Source organism: Rhinolophus sinicus, chromosome 16 (assembly GCF_057876585.1).
Source record: "Rhinolophus sinicus isolate RSI-liver-muscle chromosome 16, RSI-T2T, whole genome shotgun sequence".
Taxonomy (NCBI): domain Eukaryota; kingdom Metazoa; phylum Chordata; class Mammalia; order Chiroptera; family Rhinolophidae; genus Rhinolophus; species Rhinolophus sinicus.
Genome location: NC_142516.1, coordinates 102312610 through 102338836, shown reverse-complemented (window position 1 = coordinate 102338836; position 26227 = coordinate 102312610). Strand labels below are relative to the sequence as shown.

Here is a 26227-nt window from a genome sequence, read left to right as displayed (position 1 = left end):
AATAAGCTGTGTCACAGTTTTACATTATAGTTTATAAAGACTTACTTTTGGTAACCTAAAATAATGCAGTTTTCCATATGTATCTTTCTAACATCTTATATGATATATAATACCATTTTGTAAATCTTAAATAATAGTATGTAAAAAATCTTTTGGAGAAGTGATGGTCTTTTCCAAAATACACATGCAGATATTCTGCCCCTGATCTACTGAATTAGAATTTCTGGGTAGGGGCTGAACATGTGTATTGCATTTTGAAATAACCTATTAATTCAGTATAATGAATGGACTTCGTCGTTTGCTGATGAATGTTTAACAGCCACTCAGGGAAAGAAAAAAGAAAGCCATGCTTTGTAGGATTCACCAGTTTCTTTGGTGTAAATACTGTCATGACAGTTTCAAGCTACCAAAGTGATGGCACCGAATACAGAGTTGGGAAGAGATACTCATTTTCACACCGTTATATAGTATTCTCACACACATATACATACATACATACATACATACATACATACATACATATAATAGATATAACCACAAGAGTAAAATATACTTAAATATTTAGGAAGTGAGTTTTGAGTAATTATTTTTTAATTATTAGTTTAATTGTTTATGTAATTTAATTTTTAATTATAGCTTTGTTTAGCAATGGCTTACACAGTTCTTACAAATTTAACAGTTGGCTCTTATGAGTTAATGTGAACTGGTTCCAGCGCACTACTACATGGACTGTAGTTACTATAAAGGGCAAACATCTGGAATTCATATTCTGAACACATTACTTTAGGCATTATTTAATTCTACTGTCAGTTTCCTGATTTGTAAAATAGAGGTGATAGCTATATCAGTGTGTTGCTCTGAAGAAAATATATGTAAAACAAGTAACATGACTATTCCATGACAGCTTAATAAACAGTGTGCAATGGTATTAGAATAGCTCTTAGTCTTTTCTGTCTAATATAAATTGGTTTTAGGTTATTAATAGGAGATGGACATTAGCGGAGATTTAGGTTGTTAACAGGTATCTAAGTGTAACTGTGTTGTTGATCATAAAGGTTTGTATATTCACCGTATCAGTTTGGTAGAGAAGAAACTTGAAACCTGATTCTTGCTTTCCCTCGATTAGAAAGCCCCTGAAGGCACTGAGCTTCATGCACACCTAAGGGATAGAGTTACAAGATTCAAGAATGGCCAGGTTTTAGGGAATTCACTATCCAAACTTAGAGAAAACTGTTAATAAGCTAGTATGCCAGGGTATTAATTATTTTGAGTGATATGAGAGGATATCATTTCTTATATCACTGATCATCTCTATGATACATTCCTAGCGCAATACATGTGATTCTTGATCTTCATGTGAAGAATTTCTATTGGAAAATTAGATTTACTTTAGGTAGGGGCAACTAGATTATAGATAACAACATGGTTGAGATAATATGTGTAATTTTCCACAAACTAATTCCACTCCTTTTTGCTACTGACCTCAACTCTAATGTGTCTGAGTTATGAGATTGGTAACCCCTGACCTTGTGGAGACAGAAGTTCATAAGTAGGTAAATTGTAATTTTGTGGAGTGTGATAGTATGTTGGAGAGAAATGAGCAAATGGAGAGAATAATAAATAACTGCCCAGGGAACCATAGAGCCCTTTACAGAGGGAAATGACGTTTCATACTGAGTGTTGAAGGATAAATGGGATGAAAGAGGGGAGGGGTAAATGTCCAGGAAGAGGTAAAAACCACAATCATGAGGAGTTTTAAAGGACTACTGCGCTTGAGAAGTTGTGAAGCTGTGGGCCAAGAGTGTAGGAATTATGTAGCATGTGGAATGAGGGCTGAAGAGATCTATGTTGTTCACCAGCTCACCTCCAGACCCTGGAACTAGTCAAAGCTCACTTACTGAATTAAATGAAAAGCGATTCTGATGTGCAGCCAGTATTGAGAAGCCATGGTGGTCTCGGGTCTGAACTGTCCAGTGGGGCTGTTGAACATTTGAAATGTCTGAATTGAGATATACCATAAATGTAAAATGCATACTGAATTTCAAAGACTTAGTATGGAAAAAAAAGTCTTATATTTCATTAATAATTCTTACGTTACATTGACAATATTTTGAATATATTGGGTTAAATAAAATATTTTATCAAAATGTTAATTTTACCTGTTCCTTGTTTCTTGTTTTTGTTGTTGTTGTTGTTGTTGTTTTTACAGGACTTTATTGGGGAAGAGTGTGTATTGTTTCCAGGATTTTTTCCAAGTTGTTGTCCTTTCAATCTTAGTTGTGGAGTGTGCCATTCAGCTTTAAGTTGTTGTCCTTTCAGTCTTAGTTGTGGAGGGCGCAGCTCAGCTCCAGGTCCAGTCGCCGTTGCTAGCTGCAGGGGGCACAGGCCACCATCCCTTGCGTGAGTCGAATCGGCAACCTTGTAGTTGAGAGCCCATGCTCCAACCAACTGAGCCATCCGGGAGCTCAGTGGCAGCTCAGCTCAAGGTGCCGTGTTCGATCATTAGTTGCAGGGGGCGCTGCCCACCATCCCTTGTGGGAAAACGAACCTGGCAACCTTGTGGTTGAGAGCCCACTGGCCCATGTGGGAATCGAACCGGCAGCCTTCGGAGTTAGGAGCACGGAGCTCCAACCGCCTGAGCCACCGGGCCAGCCCCCTTGTTTCTTTTTAATGTGGCAAAAAGAAAATCTCTAAAAGCACATACGTGGTTTGCATTATATTTATATTGGAAAGGGCTGGTCTAGGTGTTTGAACCAGACTTAACACAATGGAACTGAATTTAACACAATCAGAGGCTTATTTGAGGTAGAGTCAATAGAATTTGATGACCAAAGAGCCAGTAACTAAGATGGAGAGGAGAGAGAGTTGGTTTGTGCCCTTTTTGAATACTAGGCTCAAATCATCATGGACAACCAATTTTGGCACTGTTTACAGCACTGCTGACATAATATGCTATTTTGAAACATTATGAAATAATGTACTACATTTTTATGGTACTAGATACTTTCAACCAGTCTATACCGTGTTTCCCCGAAAATAAGACCTAGCCAGACCGCTGGCTCTAATGCGTCTTTTGTAGCAAAAATTAATATAAGACCCGGTATTATTACATTATATTATATTAGACCCGGTCTTATATTAAGTATAATATAATTAGTGTAATATAATATACTAATTATATAATACCTGATCTTACATTATGTTATATTATTGTATTATATTATACCCGGTCTTATATTAAAATAAGACTGGGTCTTATATTAATTTTTGCTTCAAAAGACACATTAGAGCTGATGGTCTAGCTAGGTCTTATTTTCGGGGAAACACGGTAGAATTTTTCAAATGAAGTAATTGAATTGTTTTCTTCTATGTTAGAGACTTGTTACTTTACAAGTATGTAATTTGAGCACAAAGATCAATTAGCTTTGAAAGCAAAATTAGGCCCCTGATTATAGTCAGATGGGAAGAATATTCAGCATATGTTGGTGATTGGGGCATGTGTGTGCTATAGGAGATCTCTGTGTCTTAGAAGATTTGTGGTTGCATTCATGAAAGGATTAAATAATTCATCACTGTAGGAGGATATCTAGTTTAGGATTTAGAGATGCACTGAACATCCCTTTGCTAACCTACAATTTTAGAGCAAATGGGCAGTGGTTTAAATTTATTGTGTATGTATTGATCTTTTTTTAATTTTTAAAATTATAAAATATGCAGTGTACCATTTTAAACATTTTTAAGTGTGCACTTCAGTGGCATTCAGTATATTCACATTATTAAGCAATCATTACCCACCATCCATCTACAGTATTTTTCATGATCTTTGTTTCTAAAGTCTTGAATAATTTCTGTTAATCTGCTCTCATATGTGAAATTGAAACCATTGGAATAATGTTTCAACTGATGTGTGTGATATTTTTAAAAATGTATTTTTTTAACCTATCATTTTAATGACCTTTTCTGGTTCTATAATAAGTAATTTTCAGAGGTTTTTCTTTTGAGACTTCAGAATGATGTTCCCTTTCCTTTGTCCAATATTTTTCAAAGGGTTATAATTTTTTTTTGTCATTTGCTTCTGTTTCCTGCCCCACTTCCACCCAATGATTTATCTTCAAATGGAGAATTTCTTTAGTCTTGATATTTATCCTTACCTCCATCCTGGATCTATTTAAGAGATTGTAGAGAATCGGTTATCATTTCTTTTCCGATTCCATGTATGAGTGGTGTTTTCTGTTTTGAAAGTTTATAAATTACTGATTCAATTTCTTTAGTAGTTATAGGCCTACTCAGATTGTTTTTCTTCATGTGTAAGTTTTGGCAGATTGTATCTTTCAAGAAATTAGTCCATTTCATGTAGGTTATCAAATTTATGGGCATAGTGTTCGTAGTATTCTTTTATTATCCTTTTAAAGTTCTTGGGAATCTATAATGATGTCTCCTTTTTGTTTCTAGTATTGGTAATTTATGTTTCTCTTTTTTTCTTAGTTAGCCTGGCCTAGAGGCTTATCAATTTCATTGATCTTTTCAAAGAACCTGCTTTGGCTTTGTTGATTACCTGTTTTCAATTTCATTGATTTCTGCTCTAATTTTTATTATTGCTTTTCCTCTGCTTACTTTAATTTCTTGTCTTTTTCCGGTTTTCTAAGATGAAGGCTTAGATTATTGATTTGAGATCTTTTCTATATGCATTCAATGCTATAAATTTCTAAGTACTGCTTTCACTGTTATACTACAAATTTTGGTAAGTTTTATTTCATTTTCATTTAGTTTGAAATATTTAAAAGTTTCTTTTGAGATTTCTTCTTTGACCCATGTGTTAATTAGAAGTGTTTAATCGCCATATATTTTGGGATTTTTCAGCTATCTAGTGTTAATTGATTTCTGGTTTAATTCCATTGTGGTCTGAGAGTAGACATTGTATGATTTCTGTTCTAAAAGTGTGTTTTGTTTCAGAATGTGGTCTATCTTCGTGAATGTTTCATGTGAGCTTGAGAAGAATGTGTGTTCAGCTGCTGTTGGATGAAGTAGTCAATAGATGTCAGTTATCTCCAGTAGATTAATGGTGCTCTTGAGTTCAACTGTGTTCTTGCTGATTTTCTGCCTGGCGGATCTATCCATTTCTGATGGAGATGTGTTAAAGTCTCCAAGTATAATAATGGATTATGCAGTTATATTAGTTTTTACCTCACATATCTTGACACTCTATTTTTAGACACATACGTATATGAAGGATTGTTATATCCCCTTTAGAATTGACCCCTTTATCATTATGGAATGGCCCTTTTTGTCCCTGGTAACTTGCCTTGCTCTGAAGTCTGCTCTGTCTGAAATTAATACAGCTACTCCCATCCCACTCTCTTTTGATTAATATTAGCAGTGTATCTTTCTCCATCCCTTTCTTTTAAATCTATATGCGTCATTATATTTAGAGTTTGGTTTCTTGTAGACAATGTATAGTTGGGCCTTGTTTTTTATCCATTATGAAGATCTCTGTGTTTTAATTGGTCCATTGATGTTTAAAGTAGTTATTGATATAGTTGAATTAACACCTATATTTGTTGCTGTTTTTGGTTTATTACCATTTTTCCTTGTTCTGATGTTTTCCTCTTCCACTCTTTTTGTGCCTTTTATGGTTTGAATTGAATATTTTACATTATTTTTCTCTCTTTTAGCATGTAATTCTACTTGTTATTTTTACTTTTTTTCATTGTTGCCCTGGAGTTTGCAATGTACATTTACAACTAATTCAATTCTACTTTCAAATAACGCTGTAATACTTTCCGGGTAGTCCACGTCCCTCATAGTAAAATAGTTTTTAACTCCAGATTTTTGTTTGTTTGTTTTTAAGATTTTATTGGGGAACAGTGTGTACTTCCAGGCCTTTTTTCCAAGTCAAGTTGTTGTCCTTTCAATCTTAGTTGTGGAGGGTGCCGTTCAGCTTCAAGTTGTTTTCCTTTCAGTCTTAGTTGTGGAGGGTGCAGCTCAGCTCCAGGTCCAGTTGCCATTTTCTAGTTGCAGGGGGCACAGCCCACCATCCCTTGCGGGCATCAAACCAGCAACCTTGTGGTTGAGAGGACGCACTCCAACCAATTGAGCCATCCAGGAGCTCAGCGGCAGCTCAGCTCAAGGTGCCATGTTCAATTTTAGTTGCAGGGGGCAGAGCCCACCATCCCTTGCGGGAGTCAAGGAATTGAACTGGCAACCGGGTTGAGAGCCCGCGCTCCAACCAACTGAGCTATCCGGGAGGCAGCTCAGCTCAAGGTGCCGTGTTCAATCTTAGTTGCAGGGGGCGCTGCCCACCATCCCTTGCGGGACTTGAGGAATTGAACTGACAACCTTGTGGTTGAGAGCCCACTGGCCCATGTGGGAATCGGACCGGCAGCCTTCGGAGTTAGGAGCATGGAGCTCTAACCACCTGAGCCACCGGGCCGGCCTAACTCTAGGTTTTTAAACTTGTTTGCAGAGTTGTGTGAAAAAAATCTCAAGTTTTTCGTCATTTTTCTTCTAATGGCTATTTTCCCTTTGTCATAGCCGATTTTGAATACTTTTACTTCCTTTTTTTTTCCATTAGACTAGCAGTGGTTTATTTTCAAAGAATCAGCTTTTAGATTTATATATTAGTTCTTTCTCTTTTCTAACACATTTATTTCTGGTTTTTCTTTGTTAATTCCTTCTTTTGTTTATTGTATTCCTTTGTGGAGTTTATTGAGCATTTATTTATTTTCCTTTTTTTTTTGTATTAGTGTTTAATGCTATAAACTTTTCTCTGATAACTGCTTTAGCTGAATTCCATGAATCTCACATGTCATGTTTTCATTATCATTATTTTCAAGAAATCTTCACTTCAGGTTTGGATTTTGCCTATGATCCAATAATTGTTTAATGGAATGTTTTAAATTCTTTGGGTTGCAGAGCATTTTGTTTGTTTTTATGTATGTGTTCTTTTCATTAAAAAAACCTTTAATGTTATTACTCTTTATATTTCTATTTTTCTAATCTGATGATCTAAGATATGGTTAATTTTTCTGAATTTTCCTCATGTGCTTGAAAAGAAGGTGTTCTTTTTACTTTTTGGTTTTCAGGTTCTAAAGTATATCTAAAGCATCTGTTGTCTTGATCTATATTTGTAATAACTTTGTCTACTTGATCTATCTTGGTTTGAGAATGTTTTTTTAAAGTGTCTTATTAGTAGTATGTTTTTGTCTAGTTATCTTCCCATTTCCTGTGGTTTGTGCTCTTCACTGCTGTATTATTTGGTACATAGATACAGAAGTATTAATAACTGTTCTTTGTAACTAACTTCAATAACTAACTTCATTGTAATTTTTTAAATCAGTGTTTAGAGAATACTTGATTTTTGCTATCTGTTCAATGTTTTTTGAAGTTTATAGTCTTATTTGTTTACTTGTGGTTCTGCTTATTCTGAAACAAGCTAATATAATTTTTATGGCCAATTCATAAAAGAATATCTCTGATAACCCTATTATGGGATTTCTCTTCAGTATAATATAAACAAAATACACCACAGTTTCCTAAGTGTAGACTTACATTTCTTTACTGAGTGTTTCAATAATATTGAAAGGATCTGAAATTGCACATATATGAGTAATTTAAAATTTTTAAATGTCATATTATATCTATTCCAAAAGCTATGCACTGAACTAAGTTGTTGGACTAATATTCAGGCCAAAAAACAACAGTGAATCACTGTTATTCGTTATTTAAAGTTTTTAGCCTTGATAAAAAGTGTCCAATTGAAAAGGATTAAAAACATTAAGGTGAGAACCATAATCTTTTTTTAATTAATAATGGCTTTTTCAATTCTTAATAGCTTTGATATAATATGTGGTAGTAAATGAAAGAAGAAAAATTTTGATTAACATTAAATTTAGTTCTATCCTAGACAAGAAAAAGCTGAAGGAGTTCATCATCACCAAATCAGTATTATACAAGAAACGTTAAAGGGACTTGGTTAAGAAGAAGGGGGAAAAAAGATCATAAGTATGAATAATCATAATAAAATGGCATACCTATTAGTAATCACTTTAAATGTAAATGGATTAAATGCTCCAATCAAAAGACATAGAGTGGTGGAATATATAAGAAAACAAGAACCATGCACATGCTATCTATAAGAAACCCACTTCAAAGCAAAAGACAGATACAGGCTGAAAGTAAAGGGATGGAAAAAGATATTTCATACAAATGGAAATGAAAAAAAAGGCAGGGTTAGCAATACTTATATCAGACAAAGAGAACACTGAATAATAATAAAGGGATTAATCCAACAAGAGGGTATAAACCTTATAAACATTTACACACCCTACATAGGTGTACCGAAATAGATAAAGCAAATATTGATGGACAAATAGGGAGAGAACAGTAATATAGTAATTGTAGGGGACTTTAACACTCCATTAACATCGATGGATGGATCATCCAGACAGAAGATCAACAAGGAAGCAGCGGCCTTAAATGACACATCAGACAAGAATAATTTAATTGAGATTTTTACAACATTTCACCCCAAAGCAGAAAAATATACATTCTTTTCAAGCACACATGGAACATTTTCCAGAATAGACCCTATGTTAGGCCACAAAACAAGTCTCAACAAATTTAAGAAGATTGAAATCATATCAAGCACATTCTCTGATTACAATGGTATGAAGCTAGAAAACAATTAGAAGAGAACTGAAAAACAGACCAACAGGAGTCAAAATAACATGGTACTAAACAATGAATGGGTTAACGAAATCAAGGAAGAAATCAGAATATACCTTGAGACAAATGAAAAGTAAAACAAAACCACCTCAAATCTATGGAATACAGCAATAACAATTCTAAGAGGGAAATTCAGAGCAATGCAGGCCTACATCAAGAAACAAAAAAAATCTGAAATAAAAATACTAACCTTACACCTAAAGGAACTAGCAAAATAAGAACAAACAAAGCCCAAAGTAAATAGAAGGAAGAAAATAAGAAAGCAGAAATAAATGATATAAAGTCTAAAAAATAATGCAAAAGATGAATAAAACCAAGAGCTGGTTTTTTGAAAAGATAAACAGGATTGATAAACCTTTAACCAGACTCAGCACAGAAAAAAGAGAGAGGACCCAAGTAAAAATCAGAATGTAAGAGGAGAATCAACAACTGACACCACAGAAATACAAAGGATTTTAAGAAAATACTATAAACAATTATATGCCAACAAATTGGGCAATCTGGAAGAAATAAATTCCTAGAAACATGCAATCTTCCAAGACTGAACCAAGAAGAAACAAAACCTGAATAGACCAATAACAACATCCTGAAATAGATGGCATCATAGATGAATTTTACTAAACACTCAAAGAACTAAAACCTGTCCTCCAGATATTCAAAAAAATTAAAGAGGACGGAAGGCCCCCAAGCTCATTTTACAGGGCCAACATTACCCTGATACCAAAAACCAAACAAAGACATTACGAAAAAAGAAAACTATGGGTCGATATCCCTGAAGGACATAGATGCAAAAATCTCAACAAAATATTAGCGAACTGAATTCAGCAATACTGCAAAAAGATCATACACCATGATCAAGTAGGGTTTATTCCTGGTATATAAGGTTGGTTCAATATCTGCAAAACAATGTGACATACCACATAAACAAAATGTAAAACAGAAATATAATCATGTCATTGTAGAAAAAGCATTTGACAAAATACAGCATCCATTTATGATAAAAAACTCTCAGTAAAGTGGGAATAGAGGGAATATACCTCAACATAACAAAGGCCATTTTTAACTAACCTACAACTGACATCAAACTCAACAGTGAAAAGCTAAAAGCATTTTCCTTAAGATCAGTGACAAGACAAGGATGTCCTCTTTCGCCACTTTTATTCAACATAGCATTGAAAGTCCAAGCTACAGCAGTCAGACAAGAAAAAGAAAGGCGTCCAAATTGGAATGGAAAAAGTAAAATTGTCATTATTTGCAGATGACATTATATAGAAAGAACCCTAAAGATTCCACCACAAAAACTATTTGAACTGATAAATGAATTCAGTAAGGTAGCAGGATACAAAATTAATATTCAGAAATCAGTTGCATTTTTATACACCAATGAACTGTCAGAATAAGAAATTAATCCCATTTACAATTGCATAAAAAAATACCTAGAAATAGATTTAATGTAGGAGGTAAAAGACCTGTACTCAGAAAATTATAAAGCACTGAAGAAATAAATTGAAGATAATACAAATAAATGAAAGCATATACCGTGCTCATGAATAGGAAGAATTAACATCATTAAAATGTTCATACTATTGAAAACAATCTATAGAGTTAATGAAACCCCTAGCAAAATACCAATGACATTTTTCACAGATCTAGAACAAATAATTTTAAAATTTATATGGAACCACAAAAGATCTGGAATAGCCACAGCAATCTTGAGAAGGAACAAAGTTGGAGGTATTATGCTACCTGATAGCAAACTACTCTACAGTGCCATAAAAACTAAAAAGGCATGGTACCAGCATTAAAACAGACATGGGTCAATGGAACAAAATAGCCCAGAAATAAACCCAAGCCTATGTGGTCATTTAATCAATTGCAAAGGAGGAAAGAATATACATTTGTGGTAAAGACAGTCTCTTCAATAAATGGTGTTGGGAAAACTGGACTGATACATGCAAAAAAATTAAACTAGACCTCTTATATACAAGAATAAACTCAAAAAGGATAAAAGACTTAAATTTAAGACTCAAAACCATAAAACTCCTGGAAGGAAACATAGGCAGTAAACTCTTTTACATTGTTCTTAGTAATGTTTTTTTGGCTATATCTCCCTAGGCATGGTAAATGAAAGAAAAAATAAACAAATGGGACTACATCTTACTAAAAGGTTTTGAAGACCATCAACAAAATGAAAACTTACCAAGTGGGAAAAGAGATACTTGCCAATGATACATCCGATAAGGGATTAATATTCAAAATCTATGACGAACTCATACAACTTAACACCAAAAAAACCACAGTCCAATTGAAAAATGGTCAGAGGACCGGAATAGACATTTCTCCATAGAGGTCATACAGATGGCCAATAAACATGAAAAGATGTTCAACATCATTAATCATCAGAAAAATGCAAATTAAAACCACAGTGAGATACCACCTTACAACTGTCAGAATGGCTATCATTAAGAAATCAAACAAATGTTGGCCAAGATGTGGAGAAAAGGGAACCCTCCGTGCACTGTTGTGGGAATGCAAATTGGTGTAGCCACTGTTGAAAACAGTATGAAAATTTCTCAAAAACTTAAAAATAGAACTCTCTTTTGACCCAGGATTTTCACTTCTGAGGATCTATCTGAAGAAATCCAAAACACTAATTTGGAAAAATACATGCATCTGTGTTCACTGCCTCATTATTTCTAGTAGCCAAGATACAGAAGCATCCTAAATGTCCATCAATAGACGACTGGATAAAGATGTATACAATGTAATTACTTGGCCATAAAAAGGCATGAAATCTTACCATCTGCAAAAACATGGATGCACCTTGAGGTTATTATGCTACGTGAAATAAGTCAGACCGAGAAAGACAAATACCATATGATTTCACTATGCGTGGAATCTAAAAACAAAATAACCGAAGAAAGAAAACAAGTAGACTCCTCGATATAGAGAACTAACTGATGGTGGCCAGATGAAAGGGGGGTTGGAGGGCTGGTTGAAAAGCTGTAAGGATTAATTAAGAAGTACAAATTGGCGGTTACAAAATAGTGATGGGGATGTAAAGTACAGCATAGGAATGATAGTCAGTAACATTGTAATAACTACGTATGGTGCCAGGTGGGTTCTAGACTTAAAGGGGGATCACTTCTTAAATTATATAGATGTCTAAGCACTGTGCTGTACACCTGAAACTAATACATTCAATGTCAAGTATAATTGAAAAAAGATTGAATTCTAGTACTGCTGAAAGAAAATTCACAAATTCTCTGATAATGTTCATGTTCTGTGAAACTAAACATATTTTTAGAGCAATATGATTTGGAATCATTTTTTTAAAAATAAAGACAGTGAAGAAAAATACCTTTTCTGTAAAACATTAAGTGTTTAAAAACTTGATATTATATTCTTTATTAGAATAGAGAATTATTATTATGAATGATAACAGCTTTAGGCTAGTAATGGACAAATTTATAAAGATGTTTTAAAATGAATATAGTAATATTGGAGAACTTTGTTCGTATATAAATAATTGAGTCATTCTTTGACTAAATGTTCTGAGATAATTTTTATCTATTAATCTCAAAGGAAGTTTCGTCAAGTAATTTTGGAAAAATAAGAAAATCTATTTTAAGAGTTGAGATTATATAGGATAAATTGAAGACGTAGTTTAAGTAGATTTTTTTCCCTTCTCATCTTTTCTGTCGCAATCTAATGCATAATATCCTCCTAGGGATAAACATAGACTTGTTTTTAGTCACAAAATATCAATTGTACCAATATAGCATAGAGTGTTGTAGACTGACAGTAGTTGTAGATAGTCCAAGGGGAACCAGTTAGCTATACTGTAAACAATAGGCAAAGTTTGATATGATTTCTATAGAGGTTTTAGTTTTAATTTCCCCTTTCACCATCGTTTTGGGCTATATACTCTAAGGATCCTCCCATTAGAATAAAACTAGATCCTGGATAAGAGATAGCAAACACATTTTTAATGCATTGCTGCTTTCTCAAGAACACAAAAGAGCAGCAGAAACCAAGAAACAAAAACAGAATTGAAACCAAGGATTGAGCAGCAAATACGAAAGCTGGTGGTGACCTTGAGACTTTTACAAGTACTACAGGTGGTCAGACAATACTTAAGCCTTCAGCCAATCTGTGAAGAGAGAATTGATGAATTGGAAGATGGAGCTGAAGAATTTATCTATAATGCTGCACATGACGACAGGGTTACAGAAAATATTGAAGAGGTTCAAAAATGTGGGGGAAATAGAAAATCTAATGTCCATCTGCTTGGAATCCCAGGAAAATTAGAATATAGGAAAGGGAATATTGAAAGAAATAGTGGCTGAGAATTTTCCATAATTGATGAGACATAAATCTACAGATACAGAAAGCATAATACATACCAAGTAGAACATTATATTGAAACTGCAAAACATCAGAAGGACAGAGAAAATATTAGAAACACCCGGAGGGGGAAAAAAGGCAAATCCTCCTACAAAGGAGCAATAGAATGACAATTGAAGCCAAAAGACAGTGGAATAATATTTTCAAAGAGCTGAGATAAATCTGACAACCCATATTTATGTACCTAGCAAAATGATTTTTTAAGAATGAGGATATATAATAGAGATTTAAAATAAAACGAGAGTGGTGACTATCAAGAGACCTTCACTGATTAGAGAATGTGTAAAAGAATGTACATCAGGAGAATGGAAAATGACCTTAGATTCTTCTGAAATGTAAAGGTGAACAAAAAATGTTTGCTAGATTGGAAAGTCTGTTTTGGTATGACCTGTGCAGTTGTCAAAAATGTGGCATTGTACTTTGAAGAGTTGAAATGTAGTATCAAAGGTGTAGTGTAAATTATTTTGAACTCCCCAGAATCCATTCCATTACCTTTTCCTTTTGTAGCTGCATTGTGGTTTTGAGACGTGACCCCAGATTAACAGCTGGGCCCCGATTACTGTAATCTAGTCATAATAATCCCATTCTCCTTGCCAATTCAGCTGATTCAAGAACCAGGCCTAATTAAAGTATTGATTGAGATGTGGCCAGGTTGGCTTACTCAGACTGAAGGAAAGAATTCTTATTTTGTGATAGGAAAGAGGCACACTGGGGGATCCTAGATTGCTTGTTATTGTGGTAAAAGAAGTATCCCTTAATGTGAAGTCAACATTAGGAATAGAGCTTTGAGAAAGGAAAAAAAGAAAACCAATAAAATTTGGTCTCTTATGATTCCAGTTTGTTACTAAATCACCCAGCCCTGAAGTTTACCCTATTTTCTAGACTTCGTTTTATGTGAGATTGTTGTTTGAATTTATAGTTTATAAGATTATAGTTTGTTTAAACTCCACCAAAACTGCTTCCTTCAAAAACCAAGCCAGACTTCATTAATACATATGTAATTTCAATTCTACACCAGGGGATGTAGAATTATATACTCTGGCTTCTCTGGCAAGACTAGATTAATTTTAGTTACCATGTTTTATTGCAGCACACCGGCAAAATAGTATGTCCAGAGAAGATGACAGAGTGATGAAGGGTGTGAAAATCATAAAATGTTAATGATTGATCGTTGTGGGGTATCTTAGCCTGGTATACGAAGATACTGAAGATGTTTCGTAACAGCGTTCAAACATCTAAAGGGCTATCATGTGGAAGAAGTGTTAGGTTTGTTTTGCACAATTCTAGAGGTCAGACTGTAGTTCCAATCAGTAGAAATTCTGGAGAGGGGTAAGAAAATTGTGATCAGTGTAAGAAAGAATTTTCTAATTAGAGCTCTCTGACAATGGGGTAAAGGGGTGTAGCAGTGAAAAGCAATCAGTGGAGACTTGGGGAGAAAAAATTTCCCCTAAAATTCTTCTAACAAAGGACTTCTATAACTATACAGTATTTAACAAAAAGGTTTCTACATTGGGTAGGAGGTTGGATTATATTAATTACAAAGACCCCTAACATTTTATTATTGTAGGTGCTAATCCAGTTATTATATTGGTTTTCAACTCTTGGCTTCAACACTTATTTTTAGATCAAATTCTTGGTAATGCCTCATTATCTAAAAATAAAATTCATAATGAATATAGTCTGCCCATACACACAGTCTTTAAGAAATAAATACGAGTATAAATGTGATATAAAGTAAAAATAAAATGAAAGTAATTTTAAAGTAAAACTCAACAATCATTGTATTTCTGAAATGTAAACACTTTTAAAACCATACATTTTTCCTCAGTTAGGCATAGACTTACTTGGCAGCAAAACCGGATCTTACTGGACATAATGCTAATGATAGTCTTTACCCAATTGATGAATTCATGTTTTGCTGCAAAAATACTAGTATGCTTGATCACAGGTTGTTGGTCCAGAACCTACTGGCAGTGTTACTTAATATATTTAGAAATCTGAAGAAATTCAGAATTCTTAAAATACCTTCTTCCCAAGAGTACTGGCTATAACATTTTGGTTCTTTAACAAATATTTCAACATGTACATGTCCTAGGATAACTAATGTAGAACACATAGTAAAGTAAATCGTTGTACTTCTAATTAACATTCGCATTTAAGAGAAGTAAGATGATAAGCCATTCTGTTCAGGAAATACAGGAAGGTGAAAGAACAGACCAGGCCATACTACATGGGACAAGTAATACCAGACCCTGTTTATTTGCATATGATAAGAGAAAGGGGGAAATTACTTCAACAATAACATGCCTAAACAAGTTACATACTGTTGTGGAGAAATGAGGAAATACAACGTTTTTTAACTGACCTGAGCCATCTTACTAAGTGTTATCAAAATAATTTCCTATGTTATGATTTGAGGTGGGATAGTGGCAAAGTATTATAAAAATGCACATCTCCTAACTTGAAATTCCACCACATATTGAAGCCTGCATTCAGTCTTTAGTAGTTACTAATAGAAGGTATTTGTGGTTTGGGGATAGTATCAGTCATATTGAAAAATAATAGTCAAGTCAAAAATTACATAATTTCAATATATAGAGTAAATAGGAAATATTTACATAAATTAACAAAATTTTTTGAGATTATTACATTTCTGGTTCTAAATCTATTTAAAATATTGTTACAAATTTGCAGCGTGTTTTATTTTGTAGTACAAACATTACTGCTAACAAACCCTTTTCAACTAAATTTGTAGCGGGATATTACATGATACTTTAAGTAGACAAAGAACAATATATTGAATAATTTGGAGATAATGTCCTATAAAATTTTTTGATAAAGTACACACTAACATATTTATAGTGGGTTTAATCCGTAGAACATTCAAAAGTTGCATGGGATATAGAATAGTTCTTCATTGGTATTCCAATAGGATATACTTTAAAAATAAAAATAGACTGTGTTCCTTCTTTTCCTTTTGTCTTAACATATTAATAGGAGCTATTTCTTTTTTTGATCTTTTACCATTTTTTTTCATGTCTGGTTCTACCTTTGTCTAATCTTTTAATGGTTCATGTCCGCCTCTGTTGTCTTATCAGCAATCATATATGTCATTTAGCAATTACTACTTGGAACATGACTTCATATCTTAAACTTTAAAGGCAATTATGTACTTTTTTTTTTTTAAAGGAACACTTGAAAGAGAAATTAATTTGTGTTTTAGCAGCCAAATTTTATGTCTGGTAATGCCCATAAAGAACTCTTAGCACTTACTGTCCTTGTATGTTAGTATCTTTCATAGTCAGAATTTAGAGTGTTAATGAAAGTGAGACACTGTGGTGGGAAGATAACAATTATATGACACTGGTTACTTTATTTTCTTACCACTTAGTAAAATGTGGTTTGGAGTCTTTTTGTTATTTAGTAAGATAGTTAATTAAATGTTATAAGCTGAATTACTACTGCCCTGTTTTGTATATAGGCTGCTGTTACACCTGGAATGATGTGTAAAACCTGTTTTTTAGGTGTAATACAAGCAACAATTGCTAACTATCTTAGCTACCATTTTTGGTTTCATCAAAGTAGGGAAAGTCTCTTTTTTGAAGGCATTTGTAAAATTATTGAGTTTGTATTTATCTAGTACAAAATGTTATTACTTTAGTGTGTGATAAGTCTTAGATCAGCAGTTGTTTGAGAGTCTACTGTGACTGTGTAGCCCTTTTTTAGTAATTTTTTAATATAGTCACTTACATATCCTTTTGTATTTTATCTATTTTAAACTCTTTTCCCCTGTGATTTTCATGTAGAAACTTATTACATATTACACTATTAAAAGTTTTTTTTTAAATGTTAGATTTGTATCATATATTTTAAAATCTTAGTAACTACTTACATTTACCACATTGCTGTTCTTTAATAAAATAGATATAGGTTGGTCTTTTCACTGTGGTGCCACACTACAACTTGTCACTTCCTCTACTTAGTGGATAAGTGATTATCTGCAAAACTGATTCTTTAATGAAACACAGATGAATAAAGTTAGAAATATTTTGCATTACAATAATTACCGCATAATTTTTAAAAATAATTTGCATGTATGTATATATTTTTTAGAAAGAATCTTCAAGAGGGAGACATAGGGAAAAGGAAGACATAAAAATCACTAAGGAGAGAACTCCAGAGAGTGAAGAAGAAAATGTAGAATGGGAAACTAATAGAGATGGTGAGTTTCAAAAAAAAAATCTTTATTTATATGGTCAATTTATTGATTATTCATTTTGCAGACTTTTTGTGGGTTTCAAAACATTTTTTCAGCTGTGATCTCCCTACTGGTTTAGTCATCTTATTGACTTGTTTTCTCCCTTATTGAGTTATAAGACAGAAAATGGCATATGAAAGCAGAACGAGGACAGAAAATAAGTAATATTTAAAATTTTAAGGACTTGGGAAAATTATTTCCAAGAAATTGTTGACTTTCATCTTTCAGAAGAAATCCAAATCAGATGATAATTGAGACCTGGAATTTGTTTATGAAAAATTAGCAAAATCATCTTTGAGTCACTATCTTAACAAATAAGTATTTATTTTCTACATAATGAACGTTCTCTGTTCTCCACCTCTGTGCCCTTCTTGAAGGTGAGCACTATAGCTTCACACTACCAAATATAGAGAAAGGGAATTCACATTTGTTGAATGTGTTGGGTTTGCTGGGTGTTTTAATATAATTTATATAATTGCCTAATTAATTCAATAGCTTTGCTACTCTATATATGACTAAACTAAAGAGTTAAAGAATTTAAGCAACTTTCAGCAGTAAGCTGAAAACTGAAATTAAGGATTATAAAATTATAGCCTGTGACTCAGCCACCTGCTTTGGCAAATAAAGTTTTATTGGAACACAGCCATGCACACTTGGTTACATATTTTCTATGGCTGCTTTTGAGCTACCACAGATAAGTTGATTACTGTGACATCCAAGAGCTGTCTACAAGCCTAAAATATTTACTAATATATTTAAGAACAGTCTCTGAAACTTATAGACCAATACTTGAATCGTCCCCTAAATGCCTCTCCAGTAATTTGAACATCAGTACTTTTTAAGGGAATGCATTCCATCTTTGGACAGTGTTGTCTGTTGGAGAGTTGCTTCTAAGAACAAATAGGAAACTTCCCTGTGGTTAGTACATCTCATAAGCCAGTCTAATACCTCTTACAAAATAGCAGTACAGGCAGCTGTGATAGTGCACTGTAATTGATTAATTAGTTAATATAAATAAAATATTATAAACCTTGACTTTTTAAGATTGGATAGCTAACTTTTCCTAAATAGTAAGGGATTAACTCTTAACACACCCAACATTCTTTTCATTTTAATTATTTTTTAATAAAAAACACTGTGAAATGTATTGGATACTTCCTGTCTTTAAAAATAAAAATTTCTCTATTCCCATTACAATAATGCATGCTTACTGTTGAACATTTAAAAGGTTCAGAAAAGCCTAAGTCAGTTTTCTCCTTATCTTCATAGTAACTTTTTCAAAACGTGTCCTTAAATCTCCAATCTCTTCATTTGTCCTGCTTGCTATTTACTATACAGAGATGATAGAACTCTTCATCGACAAACTCCCTCAACTTCTGGCCACTACACCTACAAACTAGTTTTTTATTCACACCTAAACTTTTTAATTTTCTTTTCAATCTGTGTAAGAGGCCTCCCTCCTGCTGTTTAAAGTTATATTCCCCTATATTCTGCGTCTGATTTCCTCCCACCTTTGCAGTCTTGTTCATTTATTATACATTCTCTTTTATATCTTTAAAATCCATCGTGATACATTTTTCTCCCTATGTTACTTTTAGCTATCACCTTGCTTGTCCCCACTTTACAAGTAAGTTCTTAAAAGAGTTCTGTACTTTACTGTCTCTTCTTTTTCACCTCATACTTACTCAGTTTTCACTAAAACTGCTCTTCAAGGTCCCTGATAACCCTCTCTTTGCTAAATAAATGGAGACATTCTTGTCTCTCTCTTCTGTAACCTTTCTACAGCATATGATACATCTGAGAGTCTCTCTTCTTGAAATACTTTTCCCTTTAGCTTCCATCTATCACTCTTCTGGTTTTCTGTCTTCCTGTTCAAGCCCTTTGGTCTAATATAAAAACTCCTTGTATTCTATCCCTTAACTGTTGATTGCCAAGGCTTTACGCTAGACTAGCATCTTAAAAAAACTAAAGTGGTTTGTACTACAAGAACCTTTCATATATGAAATTCTTTTAAAAGGTGAGTAAATGTCTTACATAGTGGTTTTTCTTACAAAATATTCACATGGCTATTTATGTTTTCTGTTGATTAAAACTCACAGGTTTTGATCAGTGTAGCTCCATGGTTTAAAAGTATTTGTTTGAAAGAATATTGAAGCATGGAGTTAGATAGTTACCTCTATCCCCAGATAGTTACACTGAATTGGTTTCATAGATTTACCTTCTGCATTTTTAATCTGAATAGCAGTGTTAACTATACATATAAGAAATTGGTCTGTACTATTGTGTTTCCCCAAAAATAAGACCTAGCTAGACAATCAACTTTAATGCGTCTTTTGGAGCAAAAATTAATATAAGACCTGGTCTTATTTTACTATAATATAAGACCTGGTCTTATTTTACTATAATATAAGACCAGATATAATAAACCATACCATACCATACCATACCAGAACAACATAATATAACATAACATACTGGGTCTTGTATTAATTTTTGCTCCAAAAGACACATTAGAGCTGATTGTCTGACTAGGTCTTATTTTCAGGGAAACACAGTAGTATATCTCAAAACCTTTTGGGCTTAGGGCATTTCTCACTCTTTTAAAGGACCCCAGAGAGCTTTTGTCTTTGAGGATTATGTTTCAATAATCACCATATTAGAAACTGAATCTGAAATTTTTAAATTATTTATTAATTCACTTAACACTGACAATAATAAACCTAACATACACTTTTGTGGAAAATAACTACGCTTTACAAAACAAAAATAAAAATTGTGAGAGGTGAGTGTTTTACAAGTTTTTACAGATCTTTTTAATGTCTTGCTTAATAGAAGACATCTAGATTTTCATATCTGCCCTGCATTCAGTCTGTTAACTGTATCACATACCACATGACTTCTGGAAAAACCCATGAGAGAGTGAGTTAATTAGGCAAATATAGTATTATAAAAATATTTTTTTATCTCCTGGGTCTCCTAAAATTTTCTCATGGGCCCCGAGGAGTCCTCAGACCATTCTGAGAACCACTTGTCTCTAGAAGTGGCATCTAAGACTTTTGGTTGTTTTCCCTTTGCCAAGCCTTCTTTTCTCATTTTTAACTTTTCCTTCCAGATAAAGTCATGCTCCTAGGGCATCATTAATATCTATGTTTTAATGACCCCAATATGTGGAGCTCTCAACTGAGGCATCTTCCAACTCGTTTTCTCCATCTGAGTGTTATATCTTGCGCACACCACTTTCCTACTAGGTTCCCAAAAGCCTCAGAGTTGTTGCTGATACTCCTTCCCCTCAATCCAGACTTTGTAGAGTTCTGACATTTCTACCTACTGAATGTCTTTCAAAACCATATATTTCTCTAAATTACTACTAATATTCTAGTTCTTGAGATAATTTGTTTATTACCAAACTAACCTCCTAACCTAACCTCATGCCTTGAGGTTAGTCGTCTCCTAATTCATTGTCCACTTGAAGGCCAGAATTATCTTTAAAAATTATGTTTTTAGTAAAATATAATAATATGCATTCATAAAACTACATAAATCATGTATGCAACTCATTGAATTTTTACAAACAGGTTTCTTTAACCAGCACCCAAATCAGTAAATAGAAAATTACTAGTATCCCATAAGCCACCTTGTGTTGCTTTCTAATTACAACCTCCCAAACCCCTACCTCCAAAAAGTATCTACTATCCTGATTTCTACCACCATTAGTTAGTTTTGTCTGTTTTTGAGCTCCATATAAATGGAATCTACAGCATGTATTCTTTTTGTGTTTAATTTCTTTTGCTTGTAGTATGTGATATTAAACGATATCGTTTATTGCACACACTTATAGTTCATTAATTCTTATTGCTTTACAGTGTTTCACTATATGAATATACAGTAATTTATCCGTTCTACTATTGACAAACATTTGAGTAATTTTCAGTTTGGGGCTATTTCTATTCGTAATTATATCTTTTGGTAATCACGTACCCATTTCTTTTGAGTTTTGCCTGGGAGTAGGATTGTTGGGGCAGATGTTCACCTTTAGTAGATAACATCAAATCAAAAATAGTTGTCATTACCCATATGTTGATTTTTGCCTTTTTCATCTGAGCCATTCTGGAGGTATGTAATGGTATCTTATTGTGGTTTTAGTGCGTATGTCCCTAATGACTAATGAATAAATGGACATTTATTGATCATTGTACAACCTACTTTGTAAAGTGAGCTTTTAAAAGAATAAATTGGTTCATTTTATTCCCGTTTAAAATTCTCTTGACTTCCCATTGCCTTCAGGATCAAATACAAATTCTTACTGTACCTATAAAACTTTTCATTATTTGATTGCTTCCTATATTTCTAGCCTCCCACCCCCAAGTCTGTGTTTTTTATCTGGTTTCTTAAACTTCTTTTATTTGTTTACCGTAAGACGAATGCAGTAAAATAAAAAGCAAAAGTATCATTGCAGTAACAGAGAAAGCGTATGAACATATTTTGGTAATCTTGGAGGTGCATGCATCCTGGTAACGTAAGGCATAAAACTCAGAAGCCATAAAAGATTTGATTATACAAAGATTAAAATTTTCCGTATAACTAAACACAAATTAAAAATAGAACACTATAAGAAAATACATGACAGGTAACATGTGTAAACATATAATAAAAACACTATGAAAACATGTAATGAGCTTCCACAGATATATAAGGAAAAGATAATTGAAAAATGGTCCAAAAACCTCAAAAATTGGATATATAATTTTAGAGGAAAGAGAAATGGCCAATAATTGGTCAGGCTTACTACAGTAAAATGGCAAAGGAAATAAAGAGATGGCATTTTAACCCATCAGAATAGCAGAAATGAAAAATACTAATGTTATCAAGTGGTAATTTATTTTTAAAGATGTTTGGGAGTACAATTTGGCATATTAAAAATAAAAATTATACTTATCCTCGATCCATTAAATCTAGTTTGAGAAATCTGTCCTAAAGAAACACTTGCATTTGTGAACCAAGGTAAATATCAAAATGTTCACTGAAGTATTGTTTTATAACATCAAAATACCTGTATTGTTTGTCAGAAAGAAACTGGTTAAATAAATTATGATAGGTTCTTATGAAATTCCTTGCAGGTGTTATAATGAAGGTGGGTAATCTCTGTAACATGGAAAGATCTTTCTATAGGGTGCTTATAACTCTAAACTATTAACAGTGTTATCCCTGGAGAAAGGGTGGTAGTGAGAAGAGCATAAGGGGAATTTCATATTGTACTCTGTGTACTTAAGAATTGTTTAAGACTTTAATAATGAGAATGTATACATTAAAGATGAAAGTACTCATATATATATAGTCTTTAATCCTTATACATATACTTTATGTATGTATGATTATTTGCATGCAGTAGATTACTAGAAGTAAAATTGTTGTATTAAAGGGTATGAATGTTCTTTAAGACTTTCACCCATATTGCCACATTTACATTGCTACACTAGAGAATGAACGTACCTTTTATACGTACCTTTGCCTAATACCTAATATTACAATTAGGGGGGGGAAATGGCTCTTTAAAGCTTCCAGTTAATAAGATGGAGTAGCTAAATGCTGTGCTTTTCTCCTCTCAAGACCACATCAGAATTACAACTAACTACAGAATAATCACCAGTGAGAATCACCTGAAGTTTAGCTGAACAGAAGTCCTGTATGTAAAGACATAACAGAAGCCATATCAAGACTGGTAGCAGGGGCAGAGATGCAGAATGGGCTGGTACCACACCCATGTATGGAGGTTAAAAATCAGGAGGGCTATCTTGATTGTGGATGTCGCCCCTGAGGAGCCAGCCCTACTCCAGGCTCCCCAGCCCAGGGTTCCAGTGCCATGAAGAGAAGTCCCCACAACTTCGGCTGTGAAAACTGGTGGAAACTGTGGCTAGGTGAGATGGAGGGCAGCTGGAGTCCCAGGCATTCCTCTTAAAGGTCCCACGCACAGACTTACTTACTAAAAGACTTACTAGCCCTGAACTGTAGTGCTGAGGTCAGCGGCTCGAAAGGTGTCAGGAACATATGGGGAAGAACTGAATTGTCTCGCTTCAGGGCAAGGACTGGAAGGGCAGCTTTTTCCCAGACAGAAGTGCTGGCAGAAACCATTGTTCCTTTGTTGAACCCTCCCCTCACCAAGCATGCAGACACAGGCGGCTGCCATATCTGAGTCTCCACTAATCTAGCTAACACCATTTGCCCTACCCTGGTGATTCTCTGAGACTATGCCCCACTCAACCTGCAGACCCACCCAAGCTGCTTCCAGTGGATTTTCTATACAGACGACCTCTCTTGGCTTGTGCTGTGGATTTCCTAAAATCTCTCAAAGGTTCACAAAACCCAAATAAGTAGCATCTGGCCTCAGCATGTCCTGTACCTCTGGCTAAGCAGCCCCAAGTCTGGCACTAATGACACCCTGCCTCACTTTGCAGCTTAACCTCTAAGGCACCTCCAAGCACAGCACATGTGGCAACCATCTACAGATTACTTTGTAACTTGTGCCAAGTGGCCTTGGGGAATGAACAGGCAGTGGCTGACCTTGGGTTGTGATAGAGCCTCTCCTAGGAAGTTCCAGAACGAACACACCTGCTAGCCAGCTTCAGACCACAACAGAGCACCACCAAACCACCTCCACAAACAACTCACCTAAAGAGAAGACTGGGCAGGTACCAGAGCCCTGCTAAAGCAAATCTTGCGCTGTAGGGTCATTCCCTGCACGACAGCTCCTGCACTATAGTCATGGCCAGTCCTCACAACCGATCAGCCTGAGGGTTAGTCCCTCCTGTTGATATGCAAACAACAACCAAGGCTAAACTACAATGAGAGGGCACACCCACACAAGGGACAAACCAGGAGCACCCAGTTCATGACCAGGGAGACCGCGCCACTGGGCCCCACAGGATACCTACTACATAACGCCGCTGTACTAAAACAAGGAGATATAGCAGCCCTACCAAATACATAGAAACAAATACCAGGAGGCAGCAAAAATGGGGATGCAAAGAAACATGTCCCAAATTAAAGAACAAAGCTCCAGAAAAAGGACTAAACAAAATGGAGACAAGCAATCTACCAGATGCAGAATTTTAAACACTAGTTATAAGGATGCTCAATAATCTCAGGAAGAACTTCAAAAAAGACATAGGAAACATAAAAATGGAGATAGAAAACATAAAAAAGAACCAGTCAGAAATGAAGACTTCAGTAGCTGAAGTAATACATTAGAGGGAATCAACAGTAGATTAGATGAAGTAGAGTATCAGCAATTTGGAAGATAAAGTAGCAGAAAACACTGAATTAGAACAGGGAAAAGAAAAGAGAACCCCCCAAAAAAATGACAGTTTAAGGGGCTTCTGGGACAACATCAAGTGTACCAACATTTGTATCAGAGGTACGAGAAGAAGAAGAGATGGAGTAAGGAATTGAAAACCTATTTGAGGAAATAATGACGGAAAACTTCTGTAACCTGGTGAAGGAAATAAGACATATAAGTCCAGGAATCGCAGAGAGTCCAATCAAGATGAACCCAAAGAGGCCCACACCAAGACACATCATACTTAAAATGTCAGAGGTTAAAGACAGAGAATCTTAAAAGCAGCAAGAGAAAAGCAGTCAGTTACCTACAAGAGGGCTCCCATAGGACTGTCAGCTAATTTCTCAACAGAAATTTTGCAGGCCAGAAGGGATTGGCACAAAATACTCTGTGATGAAAAACAAGTACCCTCAAGCAAGATTACTCAGCAGAGCTTCCCAGATAAGAAAAAGCTAAACAAGTAATACAATACCACCAAACCAGTAATACAAGAAATGTTAAAGGGACTTCTTTAAGAAAGAAGAAAAAAGATAAAAAATGTGGATACTAAAATGGCAATAACTTCGTATCTATCAACAATTACATTAGATGACGTGGACTAAATGCTCCAATCAGAAGATATACAGTGGCTGAGTGGATAAGAAAATAAGACCCTTACATAATGCTGCCTGCAAGAGACTCATGTCAGGTCGAAAAACACATATACTGAAAGTAAGGGATGGAAAAAGATATTTCATGAAAATGGAAATGAACAAAAAAAGCTGAGGTAGCAATACTTACAATAGACAAAATCGACTTGAAACAAAGACTATAACGAGAACATTATAATAGTTTCAGGATAGAAAGGGGACCGGAAGTATGGGTGAATGAGAAGGGATTAAGAAATACAAATTGGTAGTTACAAAATAGTCATTAGGATGTAAAGTTTAGCATAAGATACATAGTCAATTATATTGTAATAACTATGCTGTCAGATGGATGGGTACTAGATTTATTGGGGTGATCACTTAGTAAGTTATGTAAATGTCTAATCACTATGTTGTACTCCTGAAACTGATATAATATTGTATGTATGTCAAATGTAATTGAAAAATAAAATATAAACCACAATGCCTAAAATAGGGAAGTTGTTTGTACTGCTTATGATTTGCTATCAATCTGAAGAAATAAAATGGAGATGGAAAAAATAAATGAATTGCTAAATAGCATGCCAGAAAAAATGGTTCTTTAATACATGAAAATGTCATATTTATATATCATTTGCATTTCTTTTTTGATTGCCTCTTTATTTCCTTTGTCCATTCTTTTTATTGGTAAGAATTTTTTACATATAAAGGATGTCAACTTTTTTTATGTGTTGCATGTGGTTTTATTACAGTCTTAAAAATCTTTGCCTTCTTGAATTTTCCATTCTAATTATATTTAATTTTCTGATGACTTAGAATCATCTATGTGAATGAGTTTTTATAAGGCAATTGTAATGATAACCTCAAGCTGTAAGATAT

General features: G+C 34.2%; 1 protein-coding gene across 8 annotated transcripts in view; it reads left to right on the top strand.

Annotated features, from left to right (window-relative positions):
- ZC3H13 (zinc finger CCCH-type containing 13) overlaps positions 1 to 26227 on the top strand; it is a 95053-nt gene that overhangs the window by 12903 nt on the left and 55923 nt on the right. For all 8 annotated transcript variants that reach the window (XM_074329987.2, XM_074329985.2, XM_019753548.3 and 5 more), the window contains exon 5: positions 17245 to 17353. In XM_074329987.2, the coding sequence (XP_074186088.2) occupies positions 17245 to 17353 (109 nt within the window). The remainder of the gene's footprint in view (positions 1 to 17244; positions 17354 to 26227) is intronic.